The sequence below is a fragment of the Platalea leucorodia genome (assembly GCF_965183815.1).
Source record: "Platalea leucorodia genome assembly, chromosome: 6".
NCBI classification, from domain to species: domain Eukaryota; kingdom Metazoa; phylum Chordata; class Aves; order Pelecaniformes; family Threskiornithidae; genus Platalea; species Platalea leucorodia.
In genome coordinates, this window is record NC_138828.1 from 45822721 (window position 1) to 45841510 (window position 18790).

General features: G+C 43.5%; 2 protein-coding genes across 2 annotated transcripts; one reads left to right on the forward strand and one right to left on the reverse strand.

Annotated features, from left to right (window-relative positions):
• Positions 1-263: 263 nt before the first annotated feature.
• SAP30 (Sin3A associated protein 30) lies at positions 264-7758 on the forward strand. Its single transcript, XM_082314784.1, has 4 exons — positions 264-867; positions 2224-2346; positions 4979-5077; positions 7141-7758. The coding sequence occupies exons 1-4, from the start codon at positions 559-561 to the stop codon at positions 7261-7263; spliced, it is 654 nt and encodes a 217-aa protein (XP_082170910.1). The 5' UTR covers positions 264-558; the 3' UTR covers positions 7264-7758.
• A 3189-nt stretch (positions 7759-10947) lies between these two features.
• SCRG1 (stimulator of chondrogenesis 1) lies at positions 10948-12813 on the reverse strand (the record flags this gene model as incomplete). The annotated part of the gene is made up of 2 exons (XM_082314754.1): positions 10948-11002; positions 12578-12813. The coding sequence occupies 2 exons, from the start codon at positions 12811-12813 to the stop codon at positions 10948-10950; spliced, it is 291 nt and encodes a 96-aa protein (XP_082170880.1).
• Positions 12814-18790: the final 5977 nt, after the last annotated feature.

Genomic DNA, 18790 nt, shown 5'->3' on the forward strand with positions numbered 1-18790 from the left:
CGGCGGGACGGCACCGCCGGCCCGGGCGCCGCAAAGCGGCACGCCGAGCCCCCCGCCCGCGCTCCCGCCGCCGCCGCGCTGCAGCTCGGGAGCTGTAGTTCTGCCGCCGGGCCGGCGGCGGCGGGGGCGGCGGGGGGAGGAACTGCATTTCCCGTGGCGCCCCGCGGCGGGGAGCCGGCGTGCGCGGCGCGGCGGGGCGGGGCGGGGCGGCGGGCAGGTTGCTGTTGTTGCATAGGAAACAGCTGAAGAGTCTCCACATGACAGGGGGGGAAGGAGGAAGTGGGGCGACCCGCGGGGCGCCGCCGCCGCTCCGGTAGCCTCGGGGCTCGGGCAGCGGCAGCCGGCGGGGAGAGCCCTTCCCGTGGCGTGCGGGCTGGCCGCCCTTGAGGGCGGGCTTGCGTCCCGGTGCCGCCGCTGAGGGGAGGCGGGCGGGCGGGCGGGCAGGGAGCGGGGGAGCGCCCCGCCGGGCCGCGGCGCCTCGCCGGGGAAGTTTGGTGCGGGGCGGGATCCCGCCGCCCTCCCCCGGGCTTCCCGCCGGCTGCGGAGGTGGCGCCGGGCATGAACGGCTTCGCCCCCGAGGAGGTGACCCCGCGCGGGGCGGACCCCGCCGCCGCCGCCGCGGCGGTGAGCAATGCGGGCTCCGCCGTGGAGGTGCCGCCGCCGCCGGCGCCGCCGGGGCTGGCTCCGGCCGCCGCCGCCGCGGGCTCGGCGGGCGCCGGGGGTGCGGGCGGCCCCGGGGCCGGGCAGCTGTGCTGCCTGCGGGAGGAGGGGGAGCGGTGCGGCCGCGCCGCCGGCAACGCCAGCTTCAGCAAGCGGATCCAGAAGAGCATCTCGCAGAAGAAGGTGAAGATCGAGCTGGACAAGAGCGTAAGTCCGCGGAGGGGAGGGGAGGGGAGCGGAGGGGGAGGCAGGCGGGACCCCGGCCGCCGGCGGGGCGGGCAGACAAAAGCCGCCGGCGGGTCCGGCCGCAGCCCCGCTCCGCACGGGCCGGTTGCTGCGATGGCTTGGTGGGTTTGGGCCTTTTAATAAAGTTTAGGGGTTTTTTTTTGGCGGCGGGGAAGCGTTGTTTGCCCTTTCCCCCTTTTTTCCGTAGCACGGCGGAGTTGGGCCGGCGCTGCCGGAGCACGGCCTGAAAGTGCTCGCCCTCTGCGGGGGGGGGGGGGGGGAAGCGCCCGCCCCTCCCGCCTGCTTCTGGGGTCCCCTCCCGCCCCGCCGAGGGCCGGGGGCACCGGCTGCCTGTCCGTGCCCCCGCGGTGTAGCCGCAGGGGGAAGAAGCGTGGCCGGGAAGCGCTCCTCCTCCCCGGAGCGGAGCCTGCGTGGCTGCGGGCGCGCTGGTTTGTGTCTGTTCTGGCGCGGGCAGCGCTCGGCTGCTCCGCCTCGCGTTGCAGTGTCGCACGTCCCCGCGCGCCGCTGCAGCCGCCGCGCGGCAGCCATCAGCGCGGCCGGCCGGCGAGCGGACCCCGCCGCCGAGGGGGCGGCCGCCCGGCGCCTTTCTGCGGCGGGCGAGGCCCGGGCCTCTCGGAGGGGTGCTTGCCCTTCCCCGCCACCGCCGGGGGGGTTCCCTGGGGCGGGGGGCGGCGTGGCCGGAGCTCCGTGCGCCCCGAGGGACCCCCTGAGGGACCCCCGCAGCCCCCCGGCTCGCCCCGCAGGCGAAGGCAGCGCCGTGCTTTCATTGCCGCGATGGCACGCAGCTCTGAAAATCAGGGTTGGTACGCGCCGAAGAGTTTTCCCAAAGCGTGCGGGTCCGTACAAAGGGAAACTTAAAAAAAAAAAAAAAGAAAAAGAAGCGTGTTGCTTGACCTCGCCTAGGTAGTGGAAGTAAAACAAGGAGGGGGGGACATAGATGGGAAATGAGAGCCCGTGGGAAACGAGAGCCGGCTTTTTCTCCTCCAAAGAACAACTGGAAGCTTGGTTTTTGTTTGTTTGCTTCCCGATCCCCGCGTTGCGATGCGCGGCCGGAGGGAGGGTTGCACTCGTCTGTCTCTGCAGCCTGGTACTAGGGCATCAGTCGGTTGCAGCACTCGGTGTCCTCCGGGCCGAGCCGGTGGCAGTGATCTGTAGCATAACACATTCCTTGTGTAGAAGAATCCGGTAGGAAAGCTTCCTGAACTCAGTTAGTGCGACTGTGGTTGATGGAGGGATGTCACTGTACATGCATTAGTATCGTAAGTCTGGGAGATACTTACGTGGATTTGATTGACAGACGCAGTATTATTCTTTTAGGCAAGACATCTGTATATTTGTGACTTCCACAAAAACTTAATTCAGAGTGTGAGAAACAGAAGGAAGAGGAAAGGCAGCGATGATGATGGTGACTCACCAGTGCAAGACATCGACACTCCAGAGGTAGCTAAATAGTTGGGGTTTTTTAATTGTTGTGTTAAGCGTGTTTGTAATGACTACCGAGTGTGCACGGATACCACTGTTCCACCCTTGCAGCTCTCCTTGTTCTGGGGCATGCAGGAAGGGGAAGGCTCCTGATGCACTCGATTCTTAATATAACAAAATCTCACTGAATCTTGTGGTGTATTTTCTGCATTAATTGTGCAGAGTAGAATGAACAAGATTCTCTAGATTATTTTTAAGTGTCTGCTAGTTCTCTCAGAAAATTGCTATTTTCAACTTTTTCCTGCTTAGTGCTTCCTCTCCAGAGTGGTGCTTTGCCACGTATCAGCAAACTCTGTCTTCTGCAGGAGTTAACAACTTGAAGAGAATTGCACATAGGGCTTGAGATACAAATGCTTCACTGCCCCATCCTTCCAATCCTTTCCTTCTGTGCTAAATGTGTTGCAGATGGCCCTTGCAGTTATTCCATCGCCTTAGTCTAACTAGGAAAGTTTGATGATGGTAGCTCTTTGTTTTTACCCCTTGTTGGAGGAAGAGATGTTTGGAGAGCTGTGCTAGAAAGGAGTGGAGAAGGACGATGCTTTTCCAACCTGTTTTTGCCACTGCAGACCAGGGAAACCTCACCTATTATAAAAGTGAACTGCAGCTTTCAAACCTCTCGCATAGTATAGTCAGAGAGACTGCACCTAAGGTTCTTTTTCCTACGTGTGCTCTGTATTGTTTCTGCTACAGCCTGGCTTAGCAGGTGCTCTTCAGCATGTTCATTTTGAGCAGAGGCTGTCATGCCTACCTGGTCCCTGCTAAGAGGGATTTTTTTAAAGCATTCTTCAGAAATTGCTCTGTAAGCGTTAATTTAATGGCATCCTTATGGTCAGCATCTGCAGATATCAGCAGCGTAAGTGACGAAACTTTGTGCAAGAATCCTTGCCTAAAAGCACGTGGCTCTGGCTAAGAGGATTTTAGGGGACTGGGGGTAGTTTGACGTTGGGCTGTGTTGTTTGTCTGTTAAATATGTGGGATTGCTTTTTCGAAAGTTCTGTCTAAAGCTAAGGTTCTGTGTGACTTCGGGTAGCTCTCTGGCACAGTGGTAATCACAGCTCTCCTGCAAGCCTGTTTTATTTTTTCATGCAAGAATTGTAAAACACGTCACAACCAATGGATATCTCTAGAACAAGAACGCAAGCTTTTTTTTAACGGTACTACTGCAGGAAAGAAAACTGTCTGGGAAGTATTTTTGAGAAGCTTCAGCTGGCTGTTTGGACAACGGCAGTATGTTCATCCCATGTGATTACTGTATGCCTTAAATGCCTGTTGGCCCTTGACCTTCTTTATTTTCAATTGCTGTCCAGTTTACTAAGGAAAAAAAAAATACCATTGTTCTGAAGACTTGTGAGACCCTCCTGTTTCCATCTCAGTCATGATCATCATTACCTGTTAAAGTGATTCCTACAGGAGGGGAAGAAGCTTCTGTAGTACTGTTAGCTTCTGGGGCTCAGTGGAAAGCTGCTGCTGCTACTCTGCGTGATGCTCTAGTGTGTTGGTTCCCCGCTGTGACTTGGGAAGTGGAATTTGTGCTGTGTAAACTTTAGAATACCAAAGGATGCCCAGCCTCTATCCTGCAAGGCGGCATCACATGAAGTCTGGCCGGGTTACCAAGTATGCAGTAGCACCGTTGTTCTTTAAATATTCTATAGTTGAGGCCACTAAATGAATTTAAAGCAGAAGTGAATGCCTTAACCAATCTGTAATGCAGTGAGTTTGGAGAACGCTGCTGTAATTGCAACCGATGTAGCAGAATTTCTTATTCAGCCTGCTTTCTCAGCTTGCTTTCCCACTCAGTCATCAGATTAAGCTCTCTTGTGTTGTCAGGGAGGGTGGGAGGGTAAGCTGTTGCTGGGAGAAGTGACTGTTGATCAGAGCTCATGGGATTCAAAACTGAGGGAGTACTGGGTTAACGTTGTGTATTTGTATCCCTAAGAGGACCTTGTGCAATTCTCTCAACTGTCAACTCGCGCTGAAAAATAGTTTTGGACAACTATGCCCATACACATAACTCCTGCATTGTGCTTATGTAGCAGGGACATGTTTGGAGAGCAAGAGCAGCTGTTTTCTCTCACCTCAAGCCAAGAAAACTTTGTGCTCTAAACGTTTTCTTGATTCTAATATCTGCTATCTTATGGTGCAGATGTGCTATGTCTTGCATGTAACTTGTGTAAAATTTGATGGTCAAAATCACAATGTAGGGGCCTCCTTTGAATCAGCATTTTCATAGATGTTATGTGAAAGTTGTTACTGGGCTTTGTGTTATCATGCTTGAACTGGGGAACAAACCAAAAACCCAGAACTGATTAAAGTAGAATAATGAGTTCCAAATATCGTCCACAGCTAAAGGGAGGCAGAGCCATGCGTGGTAACGATAAAATCCTCTTAAACCAAGCTGGGATGTTTTCCTTTCCGCTGGAAGGTGCGGGGTGGGGTTTGCTTTTTGTGAAAATGAGATCTGCTGAGCTGATGATTTATGCTTATGTATCTTTGAGACTCCAAAATGTTTTTGAGAGGTGAACTCTTAATGACTGAATCCTTTTCAGTTACATTAGATTGTTTTCCTCCCCTCCTCCCCCTTTTCTTCTAGGTTGATTTATATCAGTTACAAGTAAACACACTTCGAAGGTACAAAAGACACTTCAAGCTACAGACCAGACCGGGACTTAACAAAGCACAGCTTGTTGAAGTACGTATGAGTGTTTGTTCCATAATAGAAAATGTAACTTGCTATGGCATGTGTTTTTCTATACAATGTGATCCTTGCATAAAGAGGATATGTAATCTGGGTTTTAGAAGAACAAAAGAGAACTGCTTATCTAGCTTCCTTCATTGGCCACAGCTCCTGAGCCAAGTAAATCAAAAGTAAAAGTTCCTTCCAGAGGAGGGACTCAAGTTCCGAAAGGAGTGTGTGCTGCTTAAAAACACAAAGTGTTGCACTGGAACAGTAGGATGATCTGCGTGTCCCTGAATATCATAGAATCATGGATTTATAGCCTGTGCATCAGTCACACCTTCACCCTAAGTGTCCTGCTGAAAAGAACTAGAAACTGAGAGGTGGCTGTGAAGCTCTAGCAAGGTTCAGACTTTGCTTTAAAAAGCTAGGTAATACAAACATAGGTGTTTCTGTGTATGTACAGTATGGAAATGTGAAAAACAGGCTTCTATTGATAATTATGTTAATTGAAACCACTGGAATCTGTCATCAGAAAAATTGAACTTTATGAAATTAGTTTTTTATCAATATTTCTAAAAGTGCTGAAGCTGTGTGTGAGTACGGCTCACATGCAAGCATCTTTGCTGCATGTGAGTGTAATTTTAAAGGAATCCTTCTGCGCTGCAAAGACGCAGTTACAGCGTGCTGATGTAAATACATGGGAGAACTGGTGATCCTGTCTTAACAGGCAGATACAGCAACTGTTGTTTCACTTTTGTGCAGTGATACACTCAGTTGTACTTTGGTGCAGACATTTTGTTGTTCTCTCCCTTAATCTGTGTGGATTAAAGGCAAGGTCCTTAAATGTGTGGGAGATCTCAAGGCTGAGCTATAAAAGAATAGTGCTGCTGCCACTATGAGTAAGAATTTAAAATAAGTCTTCTATTTTCTTAGATGTGAGCTGAGGTACAGCTAGCTCTTGAATTAGCAGGACTGTGATTTGAAAAAGCACAAGCAGTATTTGCTCTGCAAAACTAGCATTTCTAAGGGTCTGCTTTAGGTACATCTCATGAGATATTTGCGGTAGCTTATGCTTCTTACACTGCTTGATGTGAATAGGCAAAGCTTCTGCCATGTGCTTTGGTTGACCTGCAGGTAATTGTGAGCCACAGCTGCAGAATTTCCTTAGTTTACAGTGCGTGTGATTCCTTGTAACCTGGCCTAATGTGCAACAGACACTCCTCTAGCTGTTACTTAGAAGTCTACTTTAAAGGACTCTGTCAAACTGTTTCTCTGTGAATTTTTTGGGGGTGGGGTGTAGAAAGCTTTCTAACTTGCTCATTATGCTAAACATACTTGTACCCTGTGGTAGTTAAATGAGCAGTCTCATTTTTCTCACTTCCTCTTGCTAATTTTAATCTACCAAAAAGCCAGAGAATAGTCTTAGGTAGGTATAATATTTTGAGTGCTTTCTTTTAAAGCTGGTGCTCATTTTGATGAAGGGAAAGACTTCTGGAATGACAAAAGTGATTCGAGAGCTGTTTAGAGATTGTAATATTTTAGCGGTTACAGCATGGTGGATTTTCATTGATAGCTCTGTTTTGAAGAGCTGAATGTTTAATTGTAATTCTCAAAGATTCTTATATTGTTTTAGATGTTTCTATACATGACTTGATACAGACACATGCTCTCCCCCGACCTGAGTGATAAGCAGTAGCCTCTCATTTCTGTGCTGTAGCTCTGTTGATATTCTATAGTCATTACTTGCTTTATAGTCAAGTTTTAACTATACAGATGTAATGATACTCCCATGCTTGTTTTGAGAACTCTTGTGTGTTTTTTTTTTTTCCCTGAAAACTTTATGGGCTTTTTACTTTGGAAATAGGGTATAATCTGGTATATTAGTTCATAGTTCTCAGTTAAATGTTTCCTGTTTACTTTTTTTATGACTGTTGAACACTTCTGAGCTTTTCCTTTTTTTTTTTTTAAGCTTCTTGATCAATTTTTTAAACTTTAATGTAGTTGATTTAAATCTGAATCTTCGGTTTCTGCATGTAAGAGTGGTTATTTAATTTTCTTGCATTCTTCCTTTATAGATAATTGGCTGCCATTTTAGGACAATTCCAGTGAATGAAAAGGACACCTTAACATATTTCATCTACTCGGTGAAGAACGACAAGAACAAACCAGATCTAAAGATGGATAGTGGGGTTCATTAGATGGAAAAGGTTGGGACTGAGACTCAGGCTGCTCATCAAAAGACTGAGGGTTTTTGTTGATATGCAAAAGCTTTCTTTGTAACTTTTTTCTCCCCAGAGAGTTTGTCTCTGTTTTATTTTTCATAACCTTGCTGATTTGTTTGAAAACCATCTCTTACAAAACAAATTTCCTCAGCAAAAGTATTTTAAATAAATATCACTGATATTGTTGCTCAAGTGGGTGTGTCTGTAACTTATTTAGTGAGTTACTTGTACCTAATAGTTAAGCTTTGACTAATTATGTAATAATATTAAAATATTTTTCAATTAAAGTTTCCCAAGGACATATTTATGAATGTACTTCAGGTTCTCATGATGCAATGCCTTAAAAAAAAGCTGTAGCAGACTTGGCAATAGGTTATTTTTCCTAAGGTAAAAGGCTTTAAATGACAGTTCCAGTTGTTAGCTGGGCAGAAATGGCTGAATAACATTTTCTTCTTCCCCTTTGGAAACAAGAATTGATGGGGGCTTTTCTGATTTGTTTATTCATCTTGTCATTGCTGGGATATGTGCTTCCAAGCACTGAGGCCTTCCCGCTCCTGTATTAAAATGGAAAAAAATGCAGCTCTCAAATTTCAAAGCTATAAGTACGGATGAAAAGACTGCTGCAGCTTACCGTGCTGAGAAATCCTTCCACTTGGTAAGAAATCCTTTAGCTGCTGACTTTTCCGTTCATCTACATAGAATGCGGCTAAGAACTTAATTGGAGAATGGAAGACAGAGTCTGTGCTGGGTCAATATGGTATCTTCTAATAGGCATACTGCTGCTTTTTCATTGCATGCATTAGCTCAGGCCTGTTTAAAAAAAAAAAACTAAAACCAAAACTTATGGTAACTTTTGCTTTTAATTGAATATCTTAGTAAATTCTGATGTTGAAGACAATATTATAAATGACTTCTTGTATTGTCATTTAACTATTGTGCCCGTCTAAATGTGTGGTATATGGAATACAATTTCTTTCTGCTTTAAGCTGTGTACATAGGTTAAAGAAAAGGCGGAGGGAGAAGGGTTCTCATCTTAAAGCAGAGGAAGACAGAGCTTCAGCCTGTTCAGTTAGCATTTGTTGCAACTCTTAACCTTATCAGATGTTTAAAAGCTTTTTCTGAATTTGGGAAAAATGAGAAAGCAGTATTTCTGTGGTCTAATCTGCTCAATGTTAATCTTGTGAGTTTTTGAAAACTACTACTTTGCTGGCATCTCTGCAACTAAGATGCTCCATTTTGCTTTTTTGACCCATGACATTCACATAGAACTGAATGATGATAAGCCCTAACTTCAAACTGGCTGCCTTCCCAGTAGCTCTCAGTGGCCTGATTTCTTTCACTTGCAGTGTCTTATGTATTTCCACAATAAAGCTCTGCAGTGTTGGCCTAAGTTCAAGAGGGTTAGTGATATCCAGCTAGTAGCAGCTAAAATTGGTATTCCTTTGAAGAGATGTTGTAGTGCTCATTTCACTACAGTGACTGTAAAGTTGTTTGCTGAATATCCTTTGCACAAATTGAGCTCGTCATCTTCAAAGTACTAGCTGGAGAAAGAGCCAGGGAACCTGGCCATGGGTGGAACATCTGAAGGAGAAAGGCTTTTTCTCTGAGTGCGTGGCAGGGGTGAATGTCCTCGCCTAGGCCTGGCGGGACCTGTAGAAGCAGCTTTGGGAGAGAGGGAGAGCGGGGAGAGAAACAAAAGCAAGTTTTTATGGGAAGTCAGTCTTAAAGTAGTAGCCGAAGTGACCTTGTCCTGCTACATGTGGAAAGGTGCAAAACTTTTCTCCAGTGAATTATGGATTTTCCTTAGCCAGGAGTGGTGGAAGGAAAGTAACTGGAAACCACCTACTAACTTCACTACCCAGATTTGCATCTGCCTTAAGATTTTTGCTACTGCTGCTTCGGAAAGCTGTGAATGCCAGGCATATGCAACATGATTCATGCAGAAACTAGATGGCAGAACCAACAGAAGTTACATGCCCTTATTACTGCTAGAAGCTTATAGAGGACTCTGCGCTAGAGCAGATACCATATGTTTTCTTAGCAGAGCACTGACTTTGGATATTTTGACTGTGGCTTGCCAGATTTATGGGGTTTTTTTTACCCTTAACTGATGATTTGGTAGGAAGCCCAAATGACTCAGGAATAATTACACAAACCAGGCTTAAAAAGCCTGGTGACACAAACTGTTTGTTTAACAGTCAGTAGCCTAAAAATTATGTGGCAAAAATAGTACACACAGATTTACTTGGAACATTTATTATTAGCTATGTATAATCACCTCCCTCCCCCACTAGCCAACCCTCGTTTACTAACAGAGGAAGAAAAACAGTCATTGTGGTATTTCGTACTTCATGTGAAATAAGTCTGGTAAACTGGTGGTAGCAGTTTTCATGGTGTAATATTGTAAGGTTATTAGATGAACAGTACACTTTATGAGGTGGAAAAAACCTAAATATTTACTAAAATTTACTATTTACTAAATATTTACTTCAGTTCCACACACTCTCCATGTGACTGACTTGATAGCTAAGGAGTTTTTATATGTAAGGCAATAAGCCAGGCTTGCAGGCAGTAAGGTGGCTTTCCTTAAATTTACAAAGGGACATAAATTATTGGCTGTTTTTCTCTTCCACTGTAATCGGTATTGGCACGTGTTGAGAGGTGACTGTATATCTGCAGCCTAGATCTCACTACCTCTTAAACATTAAGATGATTACTTCTAATATTTTGATACCTCTTTGTCTTCACTTCCCTAGCTATTTCCCTACAGGGCTAGCCTGAAAATAAAAAGCCAGCATTTTAACTTAATTCTGAGGTACTGTATTTCAAACAAGACTTGATTAAAAAAGCTGCCTGAGTGTGGATTTTTATGTTGCCTTAACAGACTTTGCATCAGCCCCATCCTCTTTAGACATCTTTCTGAATATATATATACACTATTGTAACTGTTCTACTATTTTAAAAGTTCAATGTTAAGGCTAAACAATTTAAGGTTTTACAGATTCCATAGTTAATGCAGGTGACAAGTTAGGCATAATTAAGACCTAAGTGTGCTTCAGTACTATTAATGTGAGTTTTGACTTTTTTTTTTCCCCCAGTGGAATTTTCAACTATGAATGGTGAAGGTTTGCCTTTCGTATGTGCACGTATTTTGTTTAAGATGCCTAAATAGAACATGGGAAGCTGTCTGCAGAAGTGCCAGGTACTGAGTAGCTTCAGCTTAAAACAACATTAACTGTGGTGGCAGTAAAGCAATAGAAAGCTGCACTTGCAGTAGATTGCTACGAGGGTCATGTTCTTAACCACATGAAGCCTTAAGCTTGGAGTTTCCTCATCAAAACTAGTTGAGAATGTTGTGCTGAGTAACACGAGTTAGGCTTTTCACTGGGGGATGCCTGTTAGGATGCATTAAGAGCTTGTACAGTCTTTTACACTGTTACAGAAATTAAGGCAGCTACCACAATTGAAAGGAAGAACTTCTTACATATTTGAGATTCCAAAAAGGCATAGAAAGAAAATTTTTCTACAGTGTGAAAAGAGGCACTGTCTTGTGGTTAGGAAGGTTTTTTTGTTGGTGGGGGTTTTGTTTTTCCCCTTGAAAGCATTATTGCATGATTGTAGAATGATGCCTGTTGTCTTCACCAGCAGACTTGATGGGCATCATTGACTGTTGCAGGGAATCACAAAAGATATCTTTGGTCCGAAGAAAATATCCCTGAAAGATATTACCAGATATTTGAATAATTAGATTATTGCTTTATCAGAGCTTTACCATGACATTCATTTCCAGTTGTGGGGATTTTTTTAGCTTTTGGTGGGATATATATGGAATTGGTGTGTTTGTGGGATGCCCTTCCAGCAATGCAAATGCAACTGCAGGTCTGTGTGAAGATACTGTATTTCTACCTCTGCTGGCCTGGTTTGGAAGTGATGGCAAACCTTTCATTGGCTGACCAGAGCGCCAGGACTCCCCTGGTATTTTAGCTTTGAGAAAGTGAACTTACCAAATACATAATTTTAGAAAAATAAAGAGCTTCCGCACGTGCATGCATACTGTTTAGTGCAATTTGTCCTGAGAGCAGACCTGCAAAGTAGGTCTTCAGTACCTCAAGATGGTTGAAGGAAGACCTCCTTATGTATTTGTATCAAAGGAAGAGGCTTTCTTAGGCTGCTCAAAGCTCAGAGGTTGAAGCTGGAAACTCAGTGTGCTTCAGGGTGAGGACAACATATCTGGTTTTAGGGAGAGTGAAATACAGAGAACTTATTTAAGCCCTGCTCTCAGTTTGAATGTGAGGTTTCTAGCTTTAGAAGTTGTTCCCGCTTGGTTCAAATCTAGTCCCCTACAGGAGTGCTGCAAAGTTGCCTTTTATTGGGTTTTAGGGGACTTGAGAACCTTGGGTGATAAGAGGAGCACATGCAAAAAGTCATTTTTGCTTGCCTATATAATGCCATCGCATTATATTACTAATACTTAGGTAAGTATTAGTAAGTTTTGAAGTGTTGATATTTTTAATCTAAATTTCCTGAAGAAAAGATGCTGCTGGAAAGCTGAATGAAATAGTACCTCTTAATACATTTTATTAGTTCAAACCAGTATGGGCTGGTGGTGTTTATTAACTCAATACTAATTTTGTTGCGATATATGTTCTTTCTGTAAAACAGCAGCTAAAAACCCACATTCAGTGAGAACTTCACCATTCAGCTTTGTCCGCAGTGCCAGCGAGCCAGAGAAGTGTTCATGTTCTTGGGCTAAATCTTTTCCCTCCCTTGCAGGCATTTGTGAACCTCTGTTGCACCCTGTGTGCTTTCCTACTTCAAACAGCTGTCTTTACAGAATCATTTATTCAACTGGCGTATGTGCATATGCCTTAGAATAGCAATATGGTTCTTTACTGTGGAACAGAAATCAAATGGTTTTGTTTATGGTCCTGAAAACATCTTCATTGCAAAGTGCTGTGAATAGGGATTTGATGTAGTTCTCATACTTAGTTTAGATCAAACAGAGCAGTCAAAAGTTGGGTGATTTTAATGCTAAAGTCCCCTATAATAGGATGTGCAGATTTACAAAATATGCTAAGCAAGTCCTAGGTGAGCCCCTGAAAAACAAAAACTGAAAACTGGCAGCATATCAGGTAATTGGCTATATCTTATTGTGATTTCAAATCATCTGAAGTGATGCATTTCTTGAAAATGATAGCTTATTACTGCAGTGGAAACTGTAAAATGATGGAAATACAATGGGTGGTGATATGGAACTGTACACGTGTGTATGAAATGAGCATGGCCTTACTTTGGGCAGCAGAGCAATTCATTCCAGTTGCAGTAACAGATCACCTCGCAGCCCTTCCCTTCCCAAAAGTGGTCTTGCAGACCATCATCAATTTGTCGAAGGTCCTCTGTGCCGTCGGGGATGTTGTGACAGTCGTGGTCTTTGAGGGCCCTCTTGTAACAAGAGGGACGCCGGGAAGGCACCGCGGGGGTACCCAGGAGGGCGCTCAGCAGAAGCAGCGCCGAGACCATCTTCATTTTTGCGAAGCTTGCTGCAGCAGGGTGCTAAAGAGAAATGAGGTACGTGACACAGGTATAGCTGTTGAACAGATTTCTCTCCCCAGTCTGCTTTCTGGCTTGCTTTTTTCTTTTCTTTCCTGTGAACTTTTGGAGGTTTGAGCCTCTGTGCTGGAGGGTGTTTTCTCCTAGGAGGTAAATAATATTGCAGCAGAATTGGTATTCATTACTTTCTGTACAACCTGGGGAATCCTTTCATCGGGAATTGAGGCTTCTGCTGCTGGCAATTTTGTTGTTTCTTTGGCCTCTCACCTTGAGAAAATTGCTTTGAGCTGGCTGTGTTCTCTCGGTGGTGTAAGCGAATGTATTGATTGCTACCAAACCAGGGGAAAATGTCTGGGTGTGTTTCCCTGCCTTCCTGGCCATTTTCCCTGTCGAAACAAGAATCACTCACATAAAATTAATAGTATCTTTCCCCATAAAAGTTGTGGAAAAACTGTCTGCTGATTGAATCCGCTCTCATGGACTGCTCGAGAAACTGAAGCATTAAACAGCAGAGGAGGCTGAACTCTCTGCAGTGCTGTTCTGGACGGTGGTCTCTGTGATTCCTACACTGCGGGCTCTGGTATGATTCAGCATTGTTGAGAATTTTCTCTTTTTCAATTTCTTTTTTTTTTAGTACTGCAAATTGCTTAGCTGAGTCTTGCTACAGGAGGTCATTATGGTTTAATTGATGCTGCTTTTTAAAATTTGGGATAAATTATCCCTCGCAAAACTCTGCTGTTGGTGACTAGGCTTTCCATCATCTGCATGAGCTTGTTTAACACCGGCTCTTCTATTCTGTGCTGCTTTGCACAGACAGGGACTGTGCCACAAAGCTTTGGATAAGGCTCTTGAACTTGCATTCACTTTTAAATTAGCATTTTGAACAATGCTTCAACCTAAACTTTATTGGTATTAGGAGGGACAGTGGGTTTTTTACCTTTCCTCATGCTTGAATGAAAGGGGTCTGATACCTTAATGAATTTAAGTAGGAATTCTGCTCTGAAAACTAACCGAAAGGAATGGTCAGCTCTTCCCGGCGAGCTCTCCCTGCCTGCTCCTCGCTGTACTTGTGTTAGCCTCAAGGAAGGCTTTGCTGCCCTTCACCCTGTTGGCGCTTCGGAGTCAATCCCCTGACACTACAGCATTGTGGCCTGGTTCTAGTCTTTCTTGTGGGGCTGCAGAATAGAGTGCTCTAGACTAACCCAAAAATAACTGGGAATAAAGCAACATCTGATCAAAGACTGCCAAATGCCAAGTTAAGATGGCAGAGCTGTTATCTAGATAAGAAAAAAAATAAGGCATGCCAGCAGTAAAAGTCACTAAGACAATAGTCCCTCTTGGGTTATTTTGTGAAACTCTTGAGGTCACCTTTGAAAATACAAACAACAATAATAAGCTATTAAGTGAATACATTTACTGTATTTTGTAGTAATTTTTCCTGGGTAGTTACATCACCACGGTAGCTATCTTGCTGATCTTCCATTTCTTCAGCCAATGAATGACACACCAGAGAGACCAGCTAAGAAAATCTGGGAATTTGGATTCATATTAGGGATAAAATACTACACCTTGATGCTCTTTGATTATATTTTTTCCATAAGATTTTGGGCAAACTTGTTTTTTGAACACCAGTAGCCAAATAAAATACTAAAAATTGGCCAATATATTAAAGAACATGACTGAAGTGAAAATAAGCTCTTGTGTATTTTTAAACTTCTGTCATAGAAGCAAAATTCATTGAATGATTCCTTTTAGTTTCCATGAACTTGTATGTGAACTTTTGAGTAGGAGACTCCTATAAACTACTAGTAATGGAGCCTTGGGGATCTATTTTTTAATTACCTTAGAGTGCAGTATTGAATAACATACTGTCTTTATTAGTTTTAGACCTCAAAACTACTTTTCAAATAAAGTAAACATTGTTCTAACTTTGCCTGATGTTGTTTTTTAGACTTGAGTAAAGAATCTGTATTATTATAATAATGGTTTTATTTTGTAGGAGTATAAACACTGCAGTTATGAGGGTTCTGCTCAGAGAAGACTAATGCTTGAAGAGAACAAGTTTGTTTATACTATACCTTGATAAATGCCAATGTCAAGGAGTACAATTTAACATTCTTCTGCTCAAATAATTGAGCTTAATTATTTAAGAATTTAATGGAAGGAAATTTCCATGAAAGAGAAATTTAGGAAGCAAGGGTTTTATGCCTTTGTTTCCTGTGATTGAATTATTCTGTGAGCTCTTCCCCTGAGGATGAGGCATTCATCATATCTTGCCCTTGGGTACATTTTCTTTATTCCTAATAATTTGGGTGGTCTTTCCTTACCTGGAGTTCAGCTGGAATGCTGACTTGAATCTGTTGCCAGCTGCCTGTCTGCTCAACATTCACAGGAACTCATTCTGTCCTGAAAACGGGCAGATTTTCTGTAGACTGTCAAATTGCTGGATTCAAAAATCACAACCTACAGTTTAAGGTAACTCACTACTTGCCTTGGAATAGAACAGGATATTGCTGTAGTGCATCGTCGAGAGGGCTTATATGGATAACTGCCGAAATGAGTATTAGCAAAGTCAATGCGCTGGAGAGCTACCAGGTCAGTTATGCATCTTACCAATGCTCAGCATTGGTATTATTCAGAAAAAACGTTGCATTTATTTTATTACAATTTTATTTCTGCTTAAATATTTCCTCTGGTTTTTTTTGCAGATCATAACCAAAAGGAAACTTTTAGTCAAAAGGCCTCTCTTCAAAAGGTTATTCCTTTCCTGTGAGAGAAAGGTCCCTATTTGCAGATGAAAGACTGCCAAGGACCTGAAGTGTTTCATCAGCGCCCTGCACAGGATCGATGCTGATAAACTCAGCAGACCTTTCAGATGCAGCTTCTTTTTCTGACAAACTGCTGCAACTTCTTTTCCTGAATACGGTTGCACAGATGATGGAATGTCACTGATTGATTGCCTAGGTAAAGAACAGAAGCTACTACGTGCATATTTATTTCAAAATACATGTCAAAGACCTTATCTGCTTTTGCATACCACAGAAACAGTCTTTTCTGATGAAACACATCAGGGAAATGTGATGAACAAATCCAATCACTAAGGTGACTCAAAGACTCATTGCCAGCAATCACCCTCTTACACTTCGTTATTTTAAAAAACCTTCTGAAAAAGCAGCAATGCCAATCATGCTAAGCCTGACCAGGTTGCTCTATCAAGATTATATTGTTTCAAATTCTAGCAGGAGTAAAGCCATCTAAAAATATTTACAATGAGCTCCCTGCATTTGCATAAGTTCTTTTAAATGAATTACTTTGGTTACTTTGACACAGTGTAAGTAAAGTTTGAGGACAAGTGCAGCTGGGATAACAAGTGCTTTGAAATAATTTGGAGTTTTGTGTAAAGGAAAATGGTTAGTTTAGGAATATGCATGGTGAGTCAGGAATCAGTGCTATCCCCCTCGTTCAGCTGAGAATGCTTGAATTATCCTGCCAGGCAATTTGGCACCAAATAGTCTTTGAGTCTGCTAGATGCAGAGGTAGTCAGAGAAGACCAAAGAGAAAACCCCACGTTTCAGCTTCCTTGGCCAAGAACAACAGGGTAATATTTCATGAGAAGTGATGCCCTTTAAAGGTCACATGGTATTAGTAGGAGCTCAGGTGTTAGAAATAGGGGAGAGAAATAAGGAAAAGTGAGAAATGGCACAAAATGTGTATTTCAGCACCTCTAGAGATCCTGCATGTCTGGGAAAAGATAAATATTTACAATTTGGTCTATCAACTATTAAATATACCCTTCAGAGTTATTAAGTGATCTGCATGTCCTGTTGCCTAGTGTTGAAAACAAGGAATACATTAATCGGTACACTTTTGGTGTATGATCTTTTCCCAGCTGTCCAGTGGCATGTGCTGGGTTAACAAGTTGCACTTCAAGGGAAGCAAATTTAATATATATTTGCTTCTTAATGTGCATTGAGTCCAAGGGCTAAAAATACCTATTCAAAATAAAATGTCTTTTATTGTTTATTTGTTTGTCAAGTTTCCATTTCAGAAACACCTGTAAAATGCTGAGCTAAACATTTAATGTTGAGGTGTGTTAGTGCATAATAGTTAGGTTTATTAGTGCATTCCTAAGAAATCATTACACAAGAGCTGCATAACTGATATTATTGTGAAGAAATTTTTTCCATTAAAAAAAAAAATCCTTCAAATCTATTTTGCTTGAACAGTTGGTGCATTGTAAGGACAACAGCTAGTCCACTGAGGATGAATGCAGTGCATTACTGCTTTGTAATTACCATCAATACCATGATTCTTTCCAGAAATTGAGTTCTCATTAAAACCCATTTAGTTTTCTTAAAGACAGCAATTCATTGCGGACACACCTCTCTCCATAGTCACCAATTTTGCAATAGTATTGAGTACTGGAACGCAATATAGTATGTTTAATGACTTCAGATGTTAATATGTAGCATCGAACTTTGAAGAAGAGCAAGATAGTGAAAGAATTATCTTTAGCTGGATCATATCCGTGCATCTGTCTTGAATAGCATCTTTTGCCTACAATGTATCTGCATCTCCCAAATCTTCTCCTGCATGTTCCCATATCTATTTCTAATCCTGTACTCTGTAACTAGCATCAGCAGAACAAGTGCACAGGGATAATTTCAGGAGCAAGACATACCTTTCTCTTCTGCTTCGCTCCCTTTCACTTTCTTGGCAGCTGTATCTTTTCAGATGTACTCAGAGAGAGCAAGAGCTAGCGGGGATGAGAAGAGGGAGGGCTGATGGGAGATGCTGTACAAACAGCCCTTTGTTTGTCCTGACTTCAGCTTGTGACTGACGCGCTCCCTTCTCCAGCGAGGGGCCAGAGGATGGGCTTCAAGAACTACCTCTTTCACTCACTGCCAACCTAGACGAGGGGAAAAAAAATGAACATATCCTTTCCAGCAGGAAACTATTAGTTCATCCAGGACTCGATGAGAAGGTGTCTCCTCAGAGAGCAAAGCACAACATGCAGAACAGGGGAGGAGGAAACACACCATGGAATAACTGTGTCTTGCTGTGGAGCATGAGCAAGCTGGGGGGAGCGGGAAGGAGTGGGCTACCGGGATTGCACCGGCAGAAGAACGTCGTTGCTGGACGGATGCCTCATTTTGCATTGGGTGGGAAGAACAGACCTCGCCAACAATCTCATGCAGTACTTTGATTCCTGGCTTTGGGTTTCTTTCAGTTTTTTTTAAACTGAGATAACTAAAAAACCCTATAATTACTTTAACCAGACTGCTAGTACAGCATACTCAAAGATGCCATGCATTGAGTTCCTTACTGACCAAACATTTAATCAAGAGGTAGAGCATTACACTGAACTTCACAGTATTTCAGGGGAAGTTACTTTAGACTAATATAGCTAATCAAATGATCTGGTATGACAAAAACACATAACGAGGTTCTTAAGTAGGATTGAAGCATTATATATTAATGAGAAAATAGTCTTGGGGGTGAAGCACATGTCCTCATTTCTGGTGAAATTTGGCCCTCATTCTATTATGGCCATTCTGGATCTATTTTGTGATGTGGATAGAGAAGTACGATTGCACCTTAGCTGTTGAGCTGAAATTTTTACACTCTCTAGTCTGCATTGCTTTGATTCTGTTGTTGCCTTCTAAGAGTTTGGTTTTCTCTATCTGTTGGGCTGCTTCCAGTACAGAGGTTTGTTATGAGTACAAAAAGGTGCCTCTGCTCAGCTGCCTCAATTTACAATTTGATGTCTTGGTGCTTGTGCAGTTTGATTTATCATATGCCGTAAGTGAACTAGGGCCTATGTAAGAAGTCCATGTCCCATCTTCTGCTGCCTCAGCAAGGTGAGTAGGCAAAGGGCATAGATGCTTAGAAGCAAACCTCTTGAAACTGAGCCTACTGACTCATGGTGGTCCCATCCAGCAAGGTATTCCCC